Here is a 22,031-nt window from a genome sequence, read left to right as displayed (position 1 = left end):
AATACCAAAACTGGCTGTCAGCATCCCTGATGACCTGTGGAATTACAGGTATTGCATTACTAAGTGCAGGTTAGGTTAGAATAGATGAATTTATCATACTTTAATTTCTTCAACCACTGCATCTATCAAAACAAAGTTGGCATCTCAAGCAGCCCCAGCAACTATGTTTATAAGTGTATCACTTTTAGCAACCTTTTCTATTATTGATTTCTGCCAAGAAAAATGTATATTATGTGGATGTGTTATAATTTTCAAAATGAATATTTAATTTTCTAATGCTATATCGCACAGGTGTGCACTTCTGAAGAGGTTAATGTTCAAAGAAGGTGAAAATATAATAATTTGACATATAAGATAAATGTACATTGATTTTAAGCAATTATATTACAGGAAAATACTATTTAAGATAAAACTTACTTAATCTTAAGAACATGTGGAAGTAGATATTATTTCTGTTCACCTAGGCAAGATGCAAACTTATGAAGTGGTGGCTTGACTGCTAAGGTTGTAATTAGGGGGAGAAGATGCGAGGGGTGGTGATCCTTTATACTAATTGATGATGAAATGTTCTCTAAGTTTAGGCCACAGGAAACTCTTTTGATATGATCTTTGTGCAATATAGTCTCTGTAAGATTGTGCAACCTGAGTGCTTTTACTTTATTATTTGACTCCTGTCCAATGATACAAAAAGGTCCAGTGAATTTAGGGAAGAGCTTTGAGATGTTTGCTGATGACACTGCACTTGTACCAGGATCAGAGGAGGGATTAAGGAAGTTAGTGATGGAGTTTGGGAAGGTGTGCAAAAAAGAAGGAAGTTGTATATAAATGTGGGTAAAAGTAAGGTGATGAAATGTACAGGGGGAGAATGTGGCAGCAAATTGGAAGTTAGTATTAAGGGAGAGAGACTGGAGAAAGTGGATAGCTTTAGATACTTGGGTGTGAATGTGGTGGGAAAGGGAGGAATGAAGGTGGAGGCAGAATGTAGGTTTAGAGAAGCAAGTAAATGCCTTGGGGGATTAAAAAGTTTACTGAGAAATAGACATTTGGGATTGGATGCTAAGAGGAGATTGTATGAAGAAGTGATTGTGCCAACAGCATTGTACAGGGCAGAAACATGGAACACAAGAGAGGAAGAGTTAAAATGTGTTTAAGATGAAATGCCTAAGAAGTATGATAGGGGTTATTAGGCTGGATAGAGTGAGAAATGAGGAGGTGAGGAGGAGAGCAGGGTTGGAAAGGGAGTTGGGAGATGGGGTTGATGAAAGAGTATTGGAATGGTTTGGACACATGGAAAGAATGAGTGAAGAAAGATTAGTAAAGGAGGTGTGGAAGGCAGAGGTGGAGGAAATGAACATGAGGGGCAACCAAGGATGAGATGGATGGATGGGGTAAAAGGGGCTTTGGGAAAGAGGGAAGTGTCTGTTAACCACTTCACTCCAGGGCACATCGCACGTCTAGCAGCATCAGCTGCCTGACATGCGATGTTGCGTCATAATAATCACATTATAAAAAATAAAGTCAGTGCTCAATCGTTCGTTCTCTTTCACCCGTGAATTTTGATAACCATAGAAAATATGATGAAGCCAGTTTAGAGAGAATGGAGGTTACGTAGGTACGACTACAATAAATAAAATCAAGACGCCGACGTCGGCATCATCGCGTACCCACTTCCTCCTCATGACACCTACGTAGGCGTCACTGTATGGAAGTGGTTAAGGAAGGAAGGGAGAAGAAAGAAGATAGGGCTCAGTGGAGAATGGTTGTGTATGAATGATGCTGTGATGCTTGGAAGGGAGTGGGTAGGGGATGGGGGGGATGTTTGAGGGAGCATGTATGAATGATTATTTGACACAATCCAAAGGGATTTCCCCAGTCTTCTCTTTTTTTGCATGAGGGGACGGAGAGGGGGGTGGGATCACCAATTAAATGAAGCAGCCTTGCTGTGGATATGCTGTGTCTTATTACATTGCTTCTGACCCAGGGCAGTGGGCAAGATGCAGGAATGACCTGTCACCAGGAGAAGCCAAGAAAAGAGGGAGGGAGGGGTGGTGAATGGGAGTGAAGTATGTGGGATGAAATGGGTGGGAGAAGATTTATGCCTTTGGCTTTGGATACCTCCCTTGTAAGGGGGAAAAAGCCATTGGTATATATATATATGTATATATATATATATACAGATATATATATATATATGTATATGTATGTATGTATGTTTCTTATTCTTGACATGTCTTGATATCAGGTGAAGGATGGCCTCATGTTTTAAAATCAACTTTCTTATAAAGGTATAAGCTGGTGAAGTTAACTTGCTGTCACAGAATTTGTTTCTAGGGGAAGCATTGGGGTCATGATTATTGAATAAAATTCTACACCATAAAGTTTCTGGAAAAACAGTGAATACACAATATCATCTCTATAGATAAATCACATTCATATACTTTTGATGAAGCAGAAAGTATGTAAGCACCACACAGGATGACGTGGTAACACTACCTCCTACATTGACAGCCAGATAGATACTGAGTGAATTGCAGTGCTCCAGTTTGCTTCATTACCTGTCTTTAGAACATGAACACATTTTTGCAAGTTGGTGCAACAAAGCAAATTCCTCAGCAATAGAACTGTGGAGTAAACAGTTCTACTTCCATGTATTTTTTAGTTGTTTTTATACATTATGGAAGGGAAGATTTCTGATAGATTGGAGGAGTGTATGTATAGTTCCACTGTACAAAGGAAAAGGGGACAAGTATGACTGTAGTAGTTTAACACTAATACAACACAGACATTAGCCTAAAGTATCTTCCCAGAGAGATCTATGGGAGAGCACAAGGGCCATTGTCAGCCAATGTATGACTGGGTTCCCAGTCAGTGGAACTCAAGTCAACAATTATTATTATTATTATCATCAAAAGATCTTTTCCTTCTCATAAAGGGGAATGGCCAAGTCAAAACATACTCCCATCCAAAACCATTTGACTTTCCTCCCATCAGTTTGATATCAGCTATAGGTAAAATGCTTGAATCAGTAATAGTTAATAGACTCAGAGAACACATAGAGAAAAATAACATGATTCGTGACACACAGCATGGTTTTTCCAAGGTTAAGTCATGTGTGACTAATCTTCTATCCTTTTATACTAAAGCATTGTAAGGTGTCAGATAACAATGATAGTTATGATATATTTATCTTGACTTTAGCAAAGCGTTTGACAAGGTGCCCCACCAAAGACTACTAAATAAAATTAAAGCCCATGGCATAGGAGGAAAAGTGTTAGAATGGATTAGAGCTTGCATCAGTGACAGAAAACAGCAGGTCATTATAACTGGTGTAAAATCCAAATGGGGGAGTGTTTCTGGTGGGATCTCCCAGGGCTCTGTTTTGGGTCCCTTATTGTTCATTGTGTACATAAACAACTTGGACAATGGGATTAATAGTGATGTTAGTAAATTTGCAGACAACACTAAAATAGGACACCAAATTAGGTCAGGAGACAATACCGAGATTCTGCAGGACGATCTTAACAAATTGCTCACATGGTCGGTGAATTGGCAAATGAACTTCAATATCTCAAAGTGCAGCACATTAAACATAGGGCTACACAACCCAGAAAATAGATATAGCTTAGATAACATGTTTTTAGAGAAAACTGAGTGCGAGAGACTTAGAAGTTCTAATAAGTCCTGACCACCCAGGAAACAGTGCATTAGCACCAGGAATAAAGCAAACAGAGCATTAGGTTTCATTGCTAGGATGGTTATGAATAGCAGTGCAGAAGTAATTATCAAACTTTATCTAGTGTTAGACCCATTCTTGACTATGTGGTACAGTTTTGGTCTCCGTCTTATAGAATGGACATCAATTCTCTAGAATCAATACAGAGGAGAATGACCAAAATGATACATGGGCTCAGAAATTTACCTTACGAAGAGAGGCTTAGGCACCTTCACTTACACTCTGGAAAGATGCAGAGTGCAGGGTGATCTAATAGAGGTGTTTAAGTGGATTAAAGGCTTTAACAAGGGTGACACAAACAAGGTCATCTTATTAACCCTTTAAACTCCGATGACAAGATTCTTGTCATTTGGTCAAATAAAACAAAAAATCATAAAACACCAAAATGTTTGATCAAACACCAGAAAAATATGATGTCAGTCCTCATGCGGTCAAGCCGCATCAGATGATATTCAGATGTACGGGCTGGCGCGAGGCCTACCATATCCGGTTTTTCGTATCTACACCACAAACGGCTGACATGAGTTGAATCGGTTAAGACAACAGGGTAGGACTCATAATAATGCATATAAATTGGACAAATATAGATTTAACCCCTTCCATACGGTGCCGCACAAGTAGGCGTCATGGGGAGCGAGTGTATTCGCGAGGCTGCCATATCGGCGTCTTGATTATATTTATTGTAGTCGCCCCTCCATAATGACATTCTTTCTAATTCTTTTGTAATCGCATTTTCTATGGTTATCAAAATTCACGGGTGAAGAGAGAACGATCGATATAAGCGGTGACTATATTTTATGATGCGAGTATTATAACGACACGTCTTACGGCTGGCTTTGGCTGCTGCCACCGAGATCTAAGTCCATGACGCCTACGTGTGCGGCACCGTATGGAAGGGGTTAAGAAGGAAATAGGCAAGAATTGATTTACTAATAGGGTGGTCAATAAATGGAACAGACTTAGTAACCATGTAGTGAGCGCTGAAAGTATCAGTTGTTTTAAGAAATGGTTGGACAACTTTATGGATGGGGATGATGGGTGGTAAAAGAACTACTTAGTGTAGGCCTCATGGTCTCTTGCAGTCTCCTTCATTCTAATGTTCTTATGTTCATCTAGATTTGCTTGATAGTTAAAGTAAACTTTTTTTAAGAAAAAATATACGGTAAGAAATTAAAACATTCCAGATCCCAATGGGATGCATCCCTTTCCATGTTGACATTCCCTTGACTAAGTAAAATTGTCTGGCATTGGACAGAATATAATCAGTATAGGTCAGTTTATACAAGCTTTAAGCTTTTAATTTAACCTTAGTAGTGACAGGAACCTGTATGTGGTGATCCAGCAAGATAAGACAATGAAGCTGCTCATTTTGAAAACCTATCAACCCTGGCACCTCCATCAGGTGCAGCTCTGAGGAGATGACACTTAGTCTTTAAGTCTCTATCAATTTCAACTTTTCAAAAATAGCTTACATCTTTTCATACGTGGAGAAATGACAACTGGTGATTGTTTCCTTCCTTCTACTAGATTTAGCCAGTGATGTAGAAACAGTTCCACACCTGTACAACATGGAAAACAATCCAAAGTTTCTTCCCAGAGAAATCTATGGGAGGATCCAAGGACTGTTGCCAGCTGTTGTGGGGCTGCGTGTTTTCTGCTTGTGAAACATGAGGAAACAATTATAATTACTATTATTAGTAAAGAAAATTCAAAAGAATATATTACTTAGGTAAAGCTTGAAAGAAATTAATGATATTAGAACTGACAATATTTTACCACTTGATAGAGACTAGATATGCAAGAAATAATGGTTGTAGATTTAGTGTCAGGCTAGATGTTTTCGTATGGGAAAAGTTGAATCAGTTTTAACTTATTATATGGTCATTGATTAGAATAGACCTTGAAAGTATTTGTTTTTAGCAGAGTTCGAATTTTCAAGAGATAACCACTTTGATAAAAAATAATATATATGTTTAAATCTACACTAATTATGTGACTTTATTTTCTTCATATTTTATTCATTACCAGTGAATATATACAGTATACACTAACCAGATCTTTTTTTCCAACAGGCTCAGAGTCGATGATACAACGTATGTCATTAATGCGGTTATTGGATAATCACCGAGGCTGTGTCAATACTATAGTTTGGAGTGATGATGGAAATTTCCTTCTCTCAGGGTCTGATGATCAGCACCTTGTCATTAGGTTGGAATATTATGTTTCTAGTAAACTTTAAGCAAAGTTACTTATGTGGTTGAATTAACATAGATTAAGTAATTTAATGGTACAATGAAATGACATGCAGTTTATTTTCCAAATTATATATTTCACCTAAAAATGGTAGTGAATACTTTTGGCTCTTTGTAAGATGGTTTTAAGGTCATAGATATTTCACAGTTGTATGAACATTAAGAGCATAGTGGTGCATTTCAACTGATTCTTAAGATATTCTAAAAAAGAAAAAAAATTATCCTATTAATTGCTCATTGATGTATTTTTGCAGTGATCCATGGCAAGGTTGTCAACTTAAACGCATCCACACTGCCCACCGAGCCAACATATTCAGTGCTAAATTTCTTCCACACAAGTGCAATAAACAAATTGTCTCATGCTCTGGTGATGGTGTTCTTGTTTTTACTGGTGAGTTGGCTTTTGTTTTGTCCTTTACAGATAATTCTACACTGCAATCCTCTATGCATAGTTATATACAGTCAGTACATTAGAAGCTTTAGAAGTACTCCCAAAGACTAGAGTCACATGTCAGAACCAAATCTCCACTCAAAGGGGAATGCCAAGTTACTTTTTTGTTTTTGCCTTGGTAATGTATGGTATATGTATGTATGTATGTATTATTATTTTTATTACTATTATTATCATATTATTATTGTTATTATTAATGGAGGAGAAATAGAGAAAGATGGAAGGAGAAATAGGGAAAAATGAAGTGAAAGCAGCTGTTAAGATGATGAGAGCAGGTAAGGCACCTGGGTTGGATGGATGCCATGCAGAATGTCTGAAGAAAGGAGGTACAGTTATGGTGGACTGGCTGGTGAGGTTATTTAATGTTTGTTTAGGAGAGGGTAGAGTGCCAGAGGACTGGAGGAGTGTCTGTATAGTTCCGCTTTACAAGGGAAAGGGGGACAAGTGTGTGTAGTAGTTTCAGAGGGATCAGCCTGTTGAGTGTAGTTGGGAAGGCTTATGGGAGGGTCTTGATTGAGAGGATTAGGAGAGGAACAGAGGGAGTAATTGGTGAGGAACAGTGTGGATTTAGGACAGGTAGGGGATGTGTAGATCAGATTTTTGTGGTAAGACAGATATGTGAGAAAGCTATAGGAAAAGGTAAGGATGTTTTTTGGGCTTTTATGGATCTGGAAAAGGCTTACGACAGGGTAGACAGGAAGGCACTGTGGGAGGTACTGCAGATATATGGGATAGGAGGAAAGCTGTTAAGAGCAGTCAAGAGTTTTTACGAGAGTAGTAGAGCTTGTGTTAGGATTAGAAATGGAGAGAGTGAATAGTTTGTGGTAAAGGTGGGACTTCGTCAGGGATGTGTTATACCGCCCTAGCTGTTCAATCTATACATAGATGGGGTGGTGCGAGAGGTGAATGCAAGGGTAGTGGGTCAGGGATTGAAGATGGTTAAAGAAAATGGAGAAAAGTGGGAAATATGCCAGTTGTTGTTTGCTGACGACACTGAGCTTGTAGCAGGATCAGAGGAGGGATTGAGGAAGTTAGTGACAGAGTTTGAGAAGGTGTGTGAAAAAAGGAAGCTGAAGATAAATGTGGACAAAAGTAAGGTGATGAGATGTACAAGGGGAGAGAGTGACAGCAGGCTGGAAGTGAGCATCAAGGGTGCGAGACTGGAGGAAGTGGATAGTTTTAGATACTTGGGTGCAAATGTGGCAGGAAAGGGAGGAGTGGAGGTGGTGGTAGAATGGTTATTGAGAGAAGCAAGTAAATGCCTTGAGGGGATTAAAAAGTGTAATGAGAAATAGACATTTGGGAATGAATGCAAAGAAGAGGTTGTATGGAGTGATTGTGTCAACAGCACTGTATGGGGCAGAAACATGGAACATAAGAAAGGAAGCAAGGAGTTTGAATGTATTTACCTAGTTGTATTATACAGGAAGAGAGCTATGCTCGTGGTGACCCATCTTTGTATCTCTCAGCATCAAGTTTTTTCTTAAAATCTTGAATAGTGTTTGCACACACTGTTTCATTGTCTAATTTGTTCCAAGTATCTATCACTCTTAAGTTGAAAGGGAAGGGTGAGTGTAAGTTTGGGAGTGTAAGTGGGAGGTTATCAGGAGTGAAGAGAGGGCGAGGGAGGGAAGGGGTGGCTATTCTAGTAAGTAAAGAGATAGGTAAACGTGTAGTTGAGTGGAAGGAGGTTTCCTCAAGGATAATGTGGATGAAGGTGAAACTGGGAAAGGAGATGTGGGTCTTTGTAAGTGCATATGGGCCTGGCAGTGAGAAGAGTGTAGAAGAAAGGGAGGCCTTTTGGATAGATTTAAATGAGTGCATAGAGGATTTAGGGAGAAATGTCAATGTAATAGTACTGGGAGACCTTAACCACTTCCATACGGTGATGCCTACGTAGGCAGCATGAGGAGCAAGTGGGTACTCAATGATGCCGACGTCGCCATCTTGATTATATTTATTGTAGTCGTACCTATGTAATTTCCATTCTCTCTAAACTGGCTTCATCAATTTTCTATGGTTATCAAAATACATGGGTGAAAGAGAACGAACGATTGAGCACTGACTTTATTTTTTATAATGCGATTATTATGACGCAACATCGCACGTCGGGCAGCTAATGCTGCCAGATGTGCGATGTGCCCCGTAGTGAAGAGGTTAATGTTAGGGTAGGAAATGGTCCAATTGATGGAGTGGTTGGGAAATGTGGAGTTCCAGGAAAGAATCGTAGTGGAGAGTTGATGGCGGAAATGTGTCTAGAAAGAGAGTTGATGATAGCAAGTACAGTGTTTCGGAAGAAAGTCAAGCATAAGTACACATGGGAGAGGGTAGTGGATGGAAGGGTGGTAGATAGAGCGTTAATGGATTATGTAGTGGTAAATAGGATTATGATAGGAAGAGTTAAGGATGTACATGTGCTAAGGGGAGAGGGTGGGGGAATATTAGATCATTTTTTGGTGGAAGGTAAGTTGAGAGAGGAGGATAGATGGAGAAAGAGGAGAGGGACGAAAGGTAGGGAGGTTCTTAGAGTGAACTCTTTGAATGAAAAGGAGAAGGAGTACAAGAAGCTGAAGGAGGAGTGGGAGGGAGTGAAGGATAGAGTTGAGCTAGGTGTGGAGGAATGGGGATGGTTCAAGGAGGGAGTCACAAAGTGTGCAAGGATGGTGTGTGGAACAAGAAGGACAGGAGGAAATAGAAGGAAGGGTAGTGAATGGTGGGATGAGGAAACAAAGAAGGTTGTAGAAGAGAAGAAGCGAGCTTTCACAGATTGGTTACAAAATAGGACAGGGGAGTCATATGAGAGGTACAAAGAAAAGAAAAGAGAAGTAAAGCAAAAGGTAAAGGAGGCAAAGAGGAGAGCAGATGTGAAATGGGGTAAGAGTATGACAGAAAATTTTGAAAGTAATAAAAAGATGTTTTGGAAAGAAATTAAGAGATGAAGAGGAGGCGAATCAAGTAGAGAAGAAAAGGTAAAAGGTGCAGATGGAGAGATGATAATGGAAGAGAAGGCAGTAAGGGGAACATGGGCAGAATATTTTAGGGAGTTGCTAAATGTGAAGGAGGATAGGGAGGGAAAGATAGCTGCAGTGGGAAATGCTAAGAAAATGAGAGTGATGAGTGAGGAAAATGGAGGAAAAATATGGAAGGATGATTTGAAGGCAGTTGTTAAGATGATGAAAGCAGGTAAGGCACCTGGTCTGGATGGATGCCATGCAGAATGTCTAAAAAAAGGAGGTACAGTGATGGTGGACTGGCTGGTGAGCTTATTTAATGTTTACTTGAGAGAGTAGAGTGCTGGAGGAGTGCCTGTATAGTTCCTCTTTACAAGGGAAAAGGGGACAAGTGTGAATGTAGTAGTTTCAGAGGGATTAGCTTGTTAAGTGTAGTTGGGAAGGCTTATGGGAGGATCTTGATTGAGAGGATTAGGAGAGGAACAGAGGGAGTAATTGGTGAGGAACAGTGTGGATTTAGGACGGGTAGAGGTTGTAACGTAGGTCAGATCTTTGTGGTAAGACAAATATGTGAGAAAGCCATAGGAAAGGGGAAGGATGTTTTTTGGGCTTTTATGGATCTGGAAAAGGCTTACGATAGGGTAGACAGAAAGGCACTGTGGGAGGTTATGCAGATATACGGGATAGGAGGAAAGCTTCTAGGAGCTGTCAAGAATTTTTATGAGAGTAGTAGAGCTTGTGTCAGGATTAGAAATGGAGAGAGTGAGTGGTTCGAGGTAATGGTGGGACTTCGTCAAGGATGCGTTATGTCGCCCTGGCTGTTCAACTTGTACATGGATGGGGTAGTGCGAGAGGTAAATGCAAGGGTAGTGGGTCAGGGATTGAAGATGGTTAAAGAAAATGGAGAAAAGTGGGAGGTGAGCCAGCTGTTGATTGCGGATGACACTGCGCTTGTAGCAGGATAAGAGGAGGGATTGAGTAAGTTGGTGGCAGAGTTTGGGAGAGTATGTGATAGAAGAAAGCTAAAGATAAATGTGGGTAAAATTAAGGTGATGAGATGTACAAGGGGTGAAAGTGGCAGTAGACTGGAAGTGAGCATTAAGGGAGAGCAACTAGAGGAAGTGGATAGTTTTAGATACTTGGGTGCAAATGTGGCAGGAAAAGGTGGAGTGAAGGTGGAGGTAGAATGTAGATTGAGAGAAGTGACTAAATGCCTTGGTGGATTAAAAAGTGTAATGAGGAATAGACATTTGGGAATGGATGCTAAGAGGAGACTGTATGAAGGAGCGATTGTGCCAACAGCACTGTATGGGGCAGAAACATGGAACATAAGAGAGGAAGAGAGAAGGAGTTTGAATGTGTTTGAGATGAGGTGTCTGAGAAGTATGATGGGGGTTACTAGGCTAGATAGAGTGAGAAATGAGGAGGTGAGGAGGAGAACAGGGGTGGAAAGGGAGTTGGGAGATTGTGTTGATGAAAGAGTATTAGGATGGTTTGGACACATGGAAAAAATGAGTGAAGAAAGACTAGTAAAAGAGGTATGGAAGGCAGATGTGGAGGGAGTGAACATGAGGGGATGTCCTAGGATGAGGTGGATGGATGGGGTGAAGGGGGCTTTGGGGAAGAGGGAAATGTCTGTTGAGGAAGGACGGGGGAATGGAGAATGGTTGTATATGGATGATGATGTGATGCATGAGGTGGAATGGGCGGGGAGTAGGGGGTGAGGTAGTATGTGTGAGCAAATTTTGACGCAGCCCGAAGGGACTTCTCCCTGTCTTCTCCTTTAATGCAATGGGGGGACGGAGAGGGGGGGGGGTCGCTGATTTAATGAAGCATCCTAGCTGTGGATGTGCTGTGTCTGGCAACACTGCTTCTGACCCAGGGCAGTGGACAAGGTGCAGGGATGACTCGTCATCCAGGAGGTGCTAAGATAAGAGGAAGGGTGGAGGGATGGGGAGTGTATTCAGGGATGGAATGGGTGGGAATGATTTTATGCCTTTTCCTTTTTGGCTACCTCCCTTGTAAGGGGGAAAAAGCCTTTGTGTATGTATGTATCTATCACTGTGTGGGAAGCTGTTCCTTTTCAGATCTCTTCTGTAACTATCCTTTTTTTAGTTTCTTTTCATGTCCTCTTGTTTTACCATTATCCCATATTAACAAGTCATTCTTATCTAAGACTTCCATTCCTTTCATTATTTTATAGATAGTCAGCAAGTCTCCTCTTTCCCTTCTTTCTTCCAAAGGTGGTAATTCTAGTTTGAACAGTCTTTCCTCATATGTCAGTTCGGAAAGAGTTGGTGCTAGTTTTGTTGTTGCTCTTTGTATTCTTTGTAATTTTTTTATATTTTTGGCACTGGGTGTCCATAGTGTTGCTGCATACTCAAGTTTTGGTCTTATTTTTTTTTTTTTTCATTTTCTCATCCAAATAATTAAATGCCACTTTAATTGACATCAATAAATTGTAGGTTTCTCCAAATATTTTATCAATATACTTATCCAGTGTCATGTCCTTGCTGATCATCACTCCAAGATCTTTCTCCGAGTTTACTTTTTTCGCCTCTTCTTCACCAATTTGTAATCTTTTGATATTCTGTTTTTACTCTTTCCAAATTCCATTGTACTACTTTTCTTTATATTGAATTTTACTTCCCATTTTAGGGTCCAATTCCAGATCTTGTCCAAATCTTGTTGCAATGAGTTGCAGTCTTCCTCCGTTTTTACCTTCTTTAGTATCTTTGCATCATCTGCAAAGAAATTCATATAACACTCTACACCTTCATCCATGTCATTAACCCCTTCGATACGATGATGCCTACGTAGGTGTCATGAGGAGCAAGTGGGTACGCGAGGATGCCGATGTCGGCGTCTTAATTATATTTATTGTAGTTGTACCTGCGTGGCCCCCATACTCTGTAATGTAAACTGGCTTCATTATATTTTCTATGGTTATCAAAATTCACGGGTGAAAGAGAAAACGAGCAATACAGCGGTAACTTTATTTTTTATAATGCGAGTATTATGACACAACATCACACGTCTGGCAGCTAATGCTACCCGCAAGATTTTGGCCCGGAGTGAAGGGGTTAATGTAAATGGCAAACATGATCGGGGCCAGTACTGATCCCTGTGGGACACCGCTTATTACCTCTTCCCAGTTTGAGAATTTATCTCTAATTACTACTCTCATTTTCCTCCCAATCAGGAAGTCTTTCATCCATTCCAATAATTTTCCTCTGATGCCGCCTATTGACTCTATCTTCTTTATTAGTTTTTTATGTGGTACCTTATCAAATGCCTTTCGTGGGTCCAGAAAGGCACAGTCTGCCCACCCACCTCTCTCTTGTATTATGTCTATTAGTCATGAGTAGAAGCAAATCAAGTTTGTTGTATATGATCTTCCTTGTCTGAATCCAAATTGGTTTGGATTCAGTATAATTTTTTCTTCCAAATGCTTAACCCATCTATTTTTGACAACTTTTTCACAAAGTTTTGCTACTGTGTTTGAGATGAGGTGCCTGAGAAGTATGATAGGGGTTACTAGGCAGGATAGAGTGAGAAACAAGGAAGTGAGGAGGAGAGCAGGGATTGAAAGGGAGTTGGGAGATAGGGTTGATGAAAGAATTTTGAGATGGTTTGGACACATGGAAAGAATGAGTGAAGAAATAGTAAAAGAAGGCAGAGGTAGAAGGAGGGAACATGAGGGGACGACCAAGGATGAGATGGATGGATGGGGTAAAAGGAGCATTTGGAAAGAGGGGAATGTCTGTTGAGGAAGGATGGGAGAGGACAGAAGATAGGAGTGAATGAAGAATGGATGTGTATGGATGATACTGTGATGCCTTCGGGGGTAGATGGGGGATGGGGTGTGAGGGAGTATGTGTGAAAAATAGATTGATGCAGCCATCTCCCCGTCTTCTCCATTTCTGCATGAGGGGACAGAGAGGGGTGGTCACTGATTTAATTAAGCGGCCTCGCTGTGGATGTGCTGTCTTGTGACACTGCTTCTGACCCAAGCCAGTGGGCGAGATGCAGGGATGGCCTGTCATCTAGGAAGAGCCAAGATAAGAGGGAGGGAAGGGGGTGGATGGGTGTGGAGTATATATGTGGGGATGGAATGGGTAGGATTGGCTTTTATGCCTTTGTTTTTTGGCCACCTCTTTTGTAAGGGGGAAAAAGCCTTTGGTATGTACTCTTATCCCATATCATATCTGCGCTCCTCATTGCCTCCTTTATTTTATGCTTTACTTCTCTTCTCTTTTCTTTGTACCACTTGTATGATTCTCTCATCCTATTTTGTAACCAATTTGTGAAGGCTCGCTTCTTCTCTTCTTCAACCTTCTTTGCCTCCTCATCCCACCACTCACTATCTTTCCTTCTATTTCCTCCCGTCCTTGTTCCATACATCATCTTTGCACACCTTGTGACTCCCTCCTTGAACCGTTCCTATTCCTCCTCTACTCCTAATTCTGCTCTATCCTTCACTCCCTTCCACTCCTCTCTCAGCTTCTACTCCTCCTTTTCTTTCTCATTTAAGCAGTTCACTTTAAGCACCTCCCTACTTTTTGTCCTTTTCCTCTTTCTCCATCTATCTTCCATTCTCAACTTACCTTCTACCAAGAAGTGATCAGATATTTTCCCCACTCTCTCCCCATAGAACATGTACATTCTTAACTCTTCATACTGTTCTCCTGGTTACCACTATATAGTCCATTAATGCTCTACCACCCTTCCATCTACCACCCTCTCCCATGTATACATATGCTCAACTTTCTTCCTAAATACTGTATTTGTTATGATCAACTCTCTAGACACATCTACACCATCAGCTCTTCACTATGATTTTTTTCCTGGGACTCCACACTTCCCAACCACTCCATCTATTGGTTTATTTCCTACCCTAGCATTAAGGTCTACCAATACCACTACATTGACATTTCTCCCTAAACTTTCTCTGTACTCATTTAAATCTATCCAATAAGCTTCCCTTTCCTCTGCACTCTTCTCACTACCAGGCCTATATGCACTTACAAAACCACATCTCTGTTCCCAGTTTCACCTTCATCCACATTAATCTTGAAGACCTTCCACTCCACCACACACTTACCTATTTTTTCACTTACTAGTATAGCCACCCCTTCTCTCCCTTGTCCTCTCTTCACTCCTGAGATCCTCGCAACTACACTCCCAAACCCAAACTTGCCCCTCCCTTTCAACTTAGTTTCACTCAATGCCAGTACATCCATCTTTCTTCTCATAAACATACTGTCTATCTCTTCAATTTTACTCTCATCTGTACCACATCCATGTACAACAGATGACTCAAACCTTAGGGGACTGGTTGGAAAACTCCCAGACCCTCTTATGCACTTGCTTTTTTTAGGAATGTCCCCTTTGGGGTTAGAGGTAGAAGGATGCCTTGTCCTATCCCCATCCAGTTTTTGTCACCTTACATGACTGAAGTGGAGATACTTGGTGACAGTAATGAGTAAATCGAGGAGGATAAAGGAGAGTTTTGGAATCATTTAAGTGTATGGAGAGTTTTAGGAGTAATATGAATGTAGTCGTATTACTTACTTCTTACTTCTGCTCCCAGGTAGGCTTTCAGCCTGTCATTTGGGCCAGCACACTTCTCCAGATTGTCCTCTCAAAGCTTCTTTCTTCCCTCAAATCCTCTATTTTTCCTAATCCATTTGCCTCTAGGATTTCTTCAACCCCATCTTTTTATCTTTTCTTCAGTCTACCTCTAGATCTGCTACCTTTTGGTCTCCAGTTCCATCTTTTCTTTGCAATTCTCTCTTCATCCATTCTCTCCATGTGCCCAAGCCACCTTAGTTGTGCCTTTTCTATTTTGTTTCTAATTTATGTTACTCCAATCATTTCTCTTATTTCATCATTTCTAATTCGATCTCTTTTGGTTTTATTTACTATTGCTCTTAATGTTTTCATTTCTGCCGACTGAATTCTGCTCCAGTCTCTTGAAGTTAATGTCCAGCTTTCAGCAGCATACATTAAAACCGGTACCAAAACTGATTAAAAAAAGATAATGAACCAGTGTATGGATAGGATAGTAAGGGAGGTAAAGGAGAGTGCTGATGTGGTTTGGGCATATGGAAACAATGAATCAGGAAAATTAGCTAAAAGAGTGGCAAGCAGAAGTGGAAAGATTGGGATTAAGATGACCAACTATTAGATGGATGGAGAGGATGAAGGGAGCTTTAGATGCATGTGGAATGTTCATTGAGCAGAGGAGAGGAAGTGCAAAAGATCAGAGTAGGACTTGCCACTTTTACAGCAGGGCCTGATTATTATTGTTATTATTTTATTATTATTATTATTATTATTATTATTATTATTTTTTTTTTTTTTTTTTTTTTTTTTTTTTTTTTTTTATACTTCCCCTCCCCCATCTTCTGCTCAAGAATTTTACATAGCAAACAAGACCACCCCTTTGAGCCATGTCATTTTCTCATCCTCTTGAAATCACTCTCCATTCATATATTTTGCACTCTCTTCCATGACAGTTATTGTTGTTTTATGTTAATATATGTTTGTTTTTTCTTTTACAGACTTAGAGAAAGAATATGAAACATATGATTGCAAGTTTGTATGTCATGTGAGTACTTGTTATGATGTTCTTACAATTCCCGATGATCCTCATTCCTTCCTGAGCTGTGGAGAAGATGGAACAGTGCGATGGTTTGACCTCAGACTCAAAGAAAAGTGTTTAAGAAGAAACTGCCAAGAGGTATGAATTTTATTGCATCGGTAACCATGCAGGTACCATAGATTTTCCTTAACACAGGTACTCCAAGCCATCCATTTGACATTAGACCCAAAATAGCATGAGTTTATTCTTCCTCATAACCCTTTCTGTGTAATGACACCTATGTAGGTATCATGAGGTATGAGTGGGCAATTGAGGATGATGGTGTTGGCTTCTTGATTATATTTACTTTGTATTTGTAGCTGAATGACCCGTGTATTCTGTGAACTGGCTTAATCGCATTTTCTGTGGTTATTAATATTCAGAGTGAAAGAGAACTAGTAATACAGCTATATCTTGATGTCTTATAATGTGAGTATTGTGATGCATCATTGAATCATCACATGAATTTGACTCGTAAGAGGTTAACACCCCTCCCCTCCCATTGTAAGGGTAGTTCAAATTCACATAATTTTTAATATACACAAAGGTGGAGTCTTACAACTAATAAGAGTCTTCAATAAAACAAAAGGAGCTAAACAATCACTAACAGATGCCATAAGGCCTCTGCTTGTGTATACATGTTCAGTGGCATAATTACCAAAAGTTGAACATAGTGAACTTCTAAGTAATGGATCAATTATTTTACAGGATGTCCTTCTTAATGTTGGTAAAGCTGTGACAGCAATAGCTGTAAATCCTGTGACTCCTTATCATTTGGCAATAGCTGCCCAGGATTCAACCGTTAGAATATATGATAGACGAATGCTTGGAACTTCTGCACACGGTAAGTAGATATTCTTTCCAGCATCTCCAGTAGGGAATCATTTGTATTAATTGAATAAGTCAAGGGAATCATTTGTATTAATTGAATAAGTCATACCCTTTCCCTCTGGTTGCCATTACCTCATTGTAGTATAAAGAATGTAACATATTTCTAAGCTTTTATCAGGAAAGTAAAATTAAATTTTACAGATTCCTATAACACTGAAAGTGATGGAGCGTTGTTGATGAGATTAAGGCCAGACAGTCTAGAAGGAAAAAATCATCGAGTCACTTCGTTGAGGTACAGCCCAACAGGCCAGGAAGTTCTTGCAAGTTTTTCATCAGATTATTTATATTTATTTGACACACAGGTAATTTTATACACAAGTGATGTAAACTCGGCCCCATATGATTCAAGGACACCTTGTGGTAGAAGTGATTAGCAGCTTGTCACAGCCAGTATTACTGTAAGCAGTTCTTTGAATGTGGGCAAATGTAAAGTGATGAGATGCACAAGGAATGATGGCGGAGGCAAGGTGAGTGTAAAGGATGAGAGGCATGAAGAAATGGAATTTTTTTTGTATTTTGTGTTACATGTGGTGATGAATGGAGGAGTCAAGGTGGAGGAGAATCATCAAGTAATAGAAGCAAGTCTGGGTGGAATAAAATTTTATGAGGAATAGAGATTTGAGAATGAATGCATAGAAGATGTATGAGGGACATAGATCAAAGGGATATTTTTATCTGCTTCATAGATTATTTTGAGTTGAAAGAGTAGAATTACCATATGATCAAGCAGTAGGGGTAAACCAACTCTGGCTCTTGGGCCATACATGGGAAGAGCTGAGCCTCATTGCTTTTGACCCAAACAGTGTGACAGGGGACAGGGTAACCCTTCATCCCTGAAGTACTGATATGGGAAGATATTATTATTTGATTTATTTATTTATTATTTATTTATTTTTTTATTATTATTATTATTTTTTTTTTATGGTTTAACGTCACACTCCCCCCTATCGGGAGGCTAGGACGGTGCCCCTCACAGAGGGCTTTGTAGCATGGAATTTAAAGAACCATACCCTTGGTTCAACTTCGCTGGTGGCAGGATTCGAACCGCCCTCACCTCGACCTTTGCCGCAAGTAACGACGCCCTAACCCATTCAGCCAGCAATCTTCCTTAAATAGCTTTTGACAATATATAATGTTAGTGTGTGGTTTGATGCTTTCTCTACTTTCTGCTTGGGGGGGACAGAGAGGGGGAGGTCACCAATTAAGTGAAACTGCTTTGCTGTGGATGTACTTTATTTACCCAATTGTAGTATTCAGGAAATGAGCAAAGCTTGTTAGGTCCTGTTTCCTATTCTTTAATATTCTAACTTACCTAGACTCAAATTCATATATGGTTCCAACTTAATCTATATCTTTGATTTTCATACATACATACTGCCAAAAAGAAAAAGGCATAAAATCATTCCCACCCATTCCATCCCTGAATACACTCCACACCCCTCCACCCTCCCTCTTATCTTAGCACCTCCTGGATGACGGGTCATCCCTCCACCTTGTCCACTGCCCTTTGATTTTCAGTTATCATATTTAGATTTGAACTTGTGTATTGTTTGAGCTTGTGCTACATCACCTTCTAAGCTATTCCACGTATACATCTATATGGAAAACTGTATTTCTTGACATCCTATCAACATGTGGTCTTTCTTAATTTACTTCCATGACATCTTAAAGCCCTCCCATCTTTAACCTCTTCACTCCTGGGCACATCGCATGTCTGGCATTAGCTGCCCAACGTGTGATGTTGTGTTATAATAATCACATTATAAAAAATAAAGTCAGTGCTCAATCGTTCGTTCACTTTCACCCGTGTATTTTGATAACCATAGAAAACATGATGAAGCCAGTTTAGAGAGAATGAAAGTTACGTAGGTACGACTACAATAAATATAATCAAGATGGCGATGTCGGCATCATCGAGTGCCCACTTGCTCCTCATGCCACTTACATAGGCGTCACCGTATGGAAGTGGTTAATCAGGAGATTTCTTCTATCAATGAAATGTATCCTCTCTAGTGACCTGAGCACTGTAATTAAGTCACCTCTTTCTCTTCGATATTTCAAAGTTGGTAGACCCAGTACTTTCAGTCTTTCCTCATATGGTTTATCTGACAGGCTGGGGCCCAGTATGGTTGCTGCCCTTTGTATTCTCTCAGTCTTGCTTATAGTCTTCATTCTGTGTTGGGACCATACTACTGACACATATTACAGTCTTGGACGTATCAGGGTTTTGATGAGTTTTTTCATCATCTCTTCATCCATATAATGGAACACCACTTTGATCATCTGCAGTAGTCTATAAGTCTCTCCCAAAATCCTGCTGATATGTCTGTCAGGTGATAAATAGTCTTTTATTAACACTTCCAAGTCTTTTTCCTCTTTTGCTCTTTTAATGTGTTCACTTCCCAAGGAATAGTTTAAGGATGGTCTTTTGCCTCTATTGCCCATTTCCAGTACTTTGCATTTTTTGGTATTGAACTTCATTTCCTATTCTTGGCTCCATGCGAAAGTAGTAACTAGATCTTTTTTCAGTATTCTAATGTCCTCCTCATTTTTCACTCTTCTTATGATTTTTGCATCATCTGCAAACATGTTGGTATAGCTTGCTCCTTCCATCATGTCATTGACATAGACAGGTCCTGGAGCGGCAGCGTCTATGTCGTGGGACCACCCCCCAACCCCAAGAGTTGGGGGCCAAACGGCGGCAACCAGCCCTGGCCACCGGCTCTACACAGGTGGCACCGATCCCCAAGTTCTTATGTTTTGGCTGTGGCATTCCTTGGGGAGACGGGACTGCTCGGACAGACAGTCTAGGGAATGACAACAACAACAACATAGACAAGAAACATTAGAGGTGCAAACAGTGAATCCTGAAGAACTCCACTCATTACTGCTCTCTAGCTTGACATCTTGTCCTTTACTACTGTTCTCATGTATCTTTCCTTCAGAAAGTCTTTAATCGATTCTAATAGTTTGCCTCACGGTCCTCCAACATGCTCCAATTTCCACATACAGTGAGACCTCTCATTAACGGACGTTAATTAGCTGTGTTTGCGGTGTTTTTGCTGTGTTTTCGGTGTTTTGGAGTGGTTTTTGGGTGGCATAGTGATTGCATGCACTAAACAACAGCACCAAAAACACTGAAAACACAGCGAAAACACCGCAAACAGAGCTAATTAACATCCATTAATGAGAGGTCTCACTGTAATTCAACTGTGAGGTACTCCATCAAATGCCATCTCAAGGTCCAGGTACATGCAGTCCATCCACCCCTCTCTCTCTCTTCCAGCACATCAATCACTCTCAAGGAAAAGCTTAAAAGGTTTGACACATATGACCCTCCACATCTGAAGCCAAACTGAGTGTCTCAGAATGTTCATCTTTTCAAGATATTTGGTCCATTTATCTTTCACAATCCTTTCACATAATTTCACTATTGTGCTGGTTAGTGATACATATACCATAAGCTTTTTTCCCCCTTACAAGGGAGGTAGCCAAAAAACATACATATACCAAAGGCTGTTTCCCCCTTACATGGGGTATTGGCTGCTTGTTATTGTGGCAAAGTAGCATGCAGTCGATACTTTAGGGTCTATATGGGGCGCCCCTACGGACCAGAGCCACACATCATTTTGTCTATGATAGAAGAAATTCTGTTCATAGAGAAATGATGACACTTTTATACTACGACTGTCCCTCCGTTATGCTGTCCCCCAACCCCTTGTTGCTGTCCTGTACCATTTCTCTGAGTATTCTCTTTCTGATTGGGGGAATTCCCTGTGGTGGGGGAAAAGAATACTGCCACCAAGTTTTCCCACTTGGATCGTAAGAGGCGAGAAGAAAGGGACGGGGAGAGGGACTAGGCATCCTTCTCCCTGTAGCCCCAAGGGGCAATTACCTAAAATGAAAAGAAAAGGCATAAGGGGTGCTGGCGGGCCTCGGGCCAGCACCCTAAGGTTTGGGTCTTTTAATGTGCGTGGATGTGGTACAGATGAGAGTAAAAGGGAAGAGATAGGTAGTATGTTTGTGAGAAGAAAGTTGGATGTGTTGGCTTTGAGTGAAACTAAGTTGAAAGGGAAGGGTGAGTGTATGTTTGGGAGTGTAAGTGGGAGGTTATCAGGAGTGAAGAGAGGGCGAGGGAGGGAAGGGGTGGCTATTCTAGTAAGTGAGGAGATAGGTAAAGGGGTAGTGGAGTGGAAGGAGGTTTCCTCAAGGATAATGTGGATGAAGGTGAAACTGGGAAAGGAGATGTGGGTCTTTGTAAGTGCATATGGGCCGGGCAGTGAGAAGAGCATGGAAGAAAGGGAGGCCTTTTGGATTAGGGTTGTATCTGGATGATGTTGTGACTGCATGAGGAGGAATGGGCGGGGGGGTGGGGGAGTATGTGTGAGTAATTTTTGACGCAGCCCGAAGGGATTTCTCCCCGTCCTCTCCTTATATGCAAAGGGGGACGGAGAGGGGGGGTCGCCGATTAAATGAAGCGGCCTTGCTGTGGATGTACTGTGTCTTGCGACACTGCTTCTGACCCAGGGCGGTGGGCAGGGTGCAGGGATGACCCGTCATCCAGGAGGTGCTCAGATGAGAGGAAGGGTGGGAGGGGTGTGGAGTGTATTTAGGGATGAAATGGGTGGGAGTGTTTTTATGCCTTTCCCTTTTTGGCTACCTCCCTTGGAAGGGGGAAAAAGCCTTGGTATATGTATGTATGTATGTACATGGGGGGTAGCCAAAAAGAAAAAGGCATAGAAACCACTCCCACCCATTCCATTTCCTATATATTCCACTCCTGTCCACCTCCTCTCCCCTCCACCCTCCTCCCTCCCAAAAAACAAAGGCATAAAATCAATTTCCATCCATTCCACCTGGCCTTTGATTTAGTAGTGTTTCCTTTTTTCAGTGAATTGGCACCACCTGGTTCTGGCCCAGGGCAGTGGACAGGATACAGGGATGACCTGTCATCCATGAGGAGCTAAGATGATGAGAGGGAGGAAAGGGTGGTGGATGGTAGTGGAATGTGTGAGAAGGAGCCCCTGGTATATAGATAGATAGGTGTGGTTTGACTTGGATACTCCCTTCATAAAGGGGAAAGAGCTCGTATATATAAATATATACA

The 22,031-nt window shown here is 40.8% G+C and overlaps 1 protein-coding gene across 10 annotated transcripts in view; it reads left to right on the top strand.

Moving 5' to 3' along the window:
- LOC143033868 (DDB1- and CUL4-associated factor 6-like) overlaps positions 1-22,031 on the top strand; it is a 60,977-nt gene that overhangs the window by 5,448 nt on the left and 33,498 nt on the right. For all 10 annotated transcript variants that reach the window (XM_076199444.1, XM_076199440.1, XM_076199437.1 and 7 more), the window contains exons 2-6: positions 5,806-5,941; positions 6,240-6,376; positions 15,954-16,132; positions 16,742-16,877; positions 17,066-17,226. In XM_076199444.1, coding sequence (XP_076055559.1) covers positions 5,806-5,941; positions 6,240-6,376; positions 15,954-16,132; positions 16,742-16,877; positions 17,066-17,226 — 749 coding nt within the window. The remainder of the gene's footprint in view (positions 1-5,805; positions 5,942-6,239; positions 6,377-15,953; positions 16,133-16,741; positions 16,878-17,065; positions 17,227-22,031) is intronic.

The sequence above is a fragment of the Oratosquilla oratoria genome, chromosome 16, assembly GCF_046742065.1.
Source record: "Oratosquilla oratoria isolate Oo_2021 chromosome 16, ASM4674206v1, whole genome shotgun sequence".
Lineage (NCBI taxonomy): Eukaryota > Metazoa > Arthropoda > Malacostraca > Stomatopoda > Squillidae > Oratosquilla > Oratosquilla oratoria.
The sequence above is the reverse complement of the archived record's forward strand: the minus strand, read 5'-3'. Positions and strand labels throughout refer to the sequence as shown.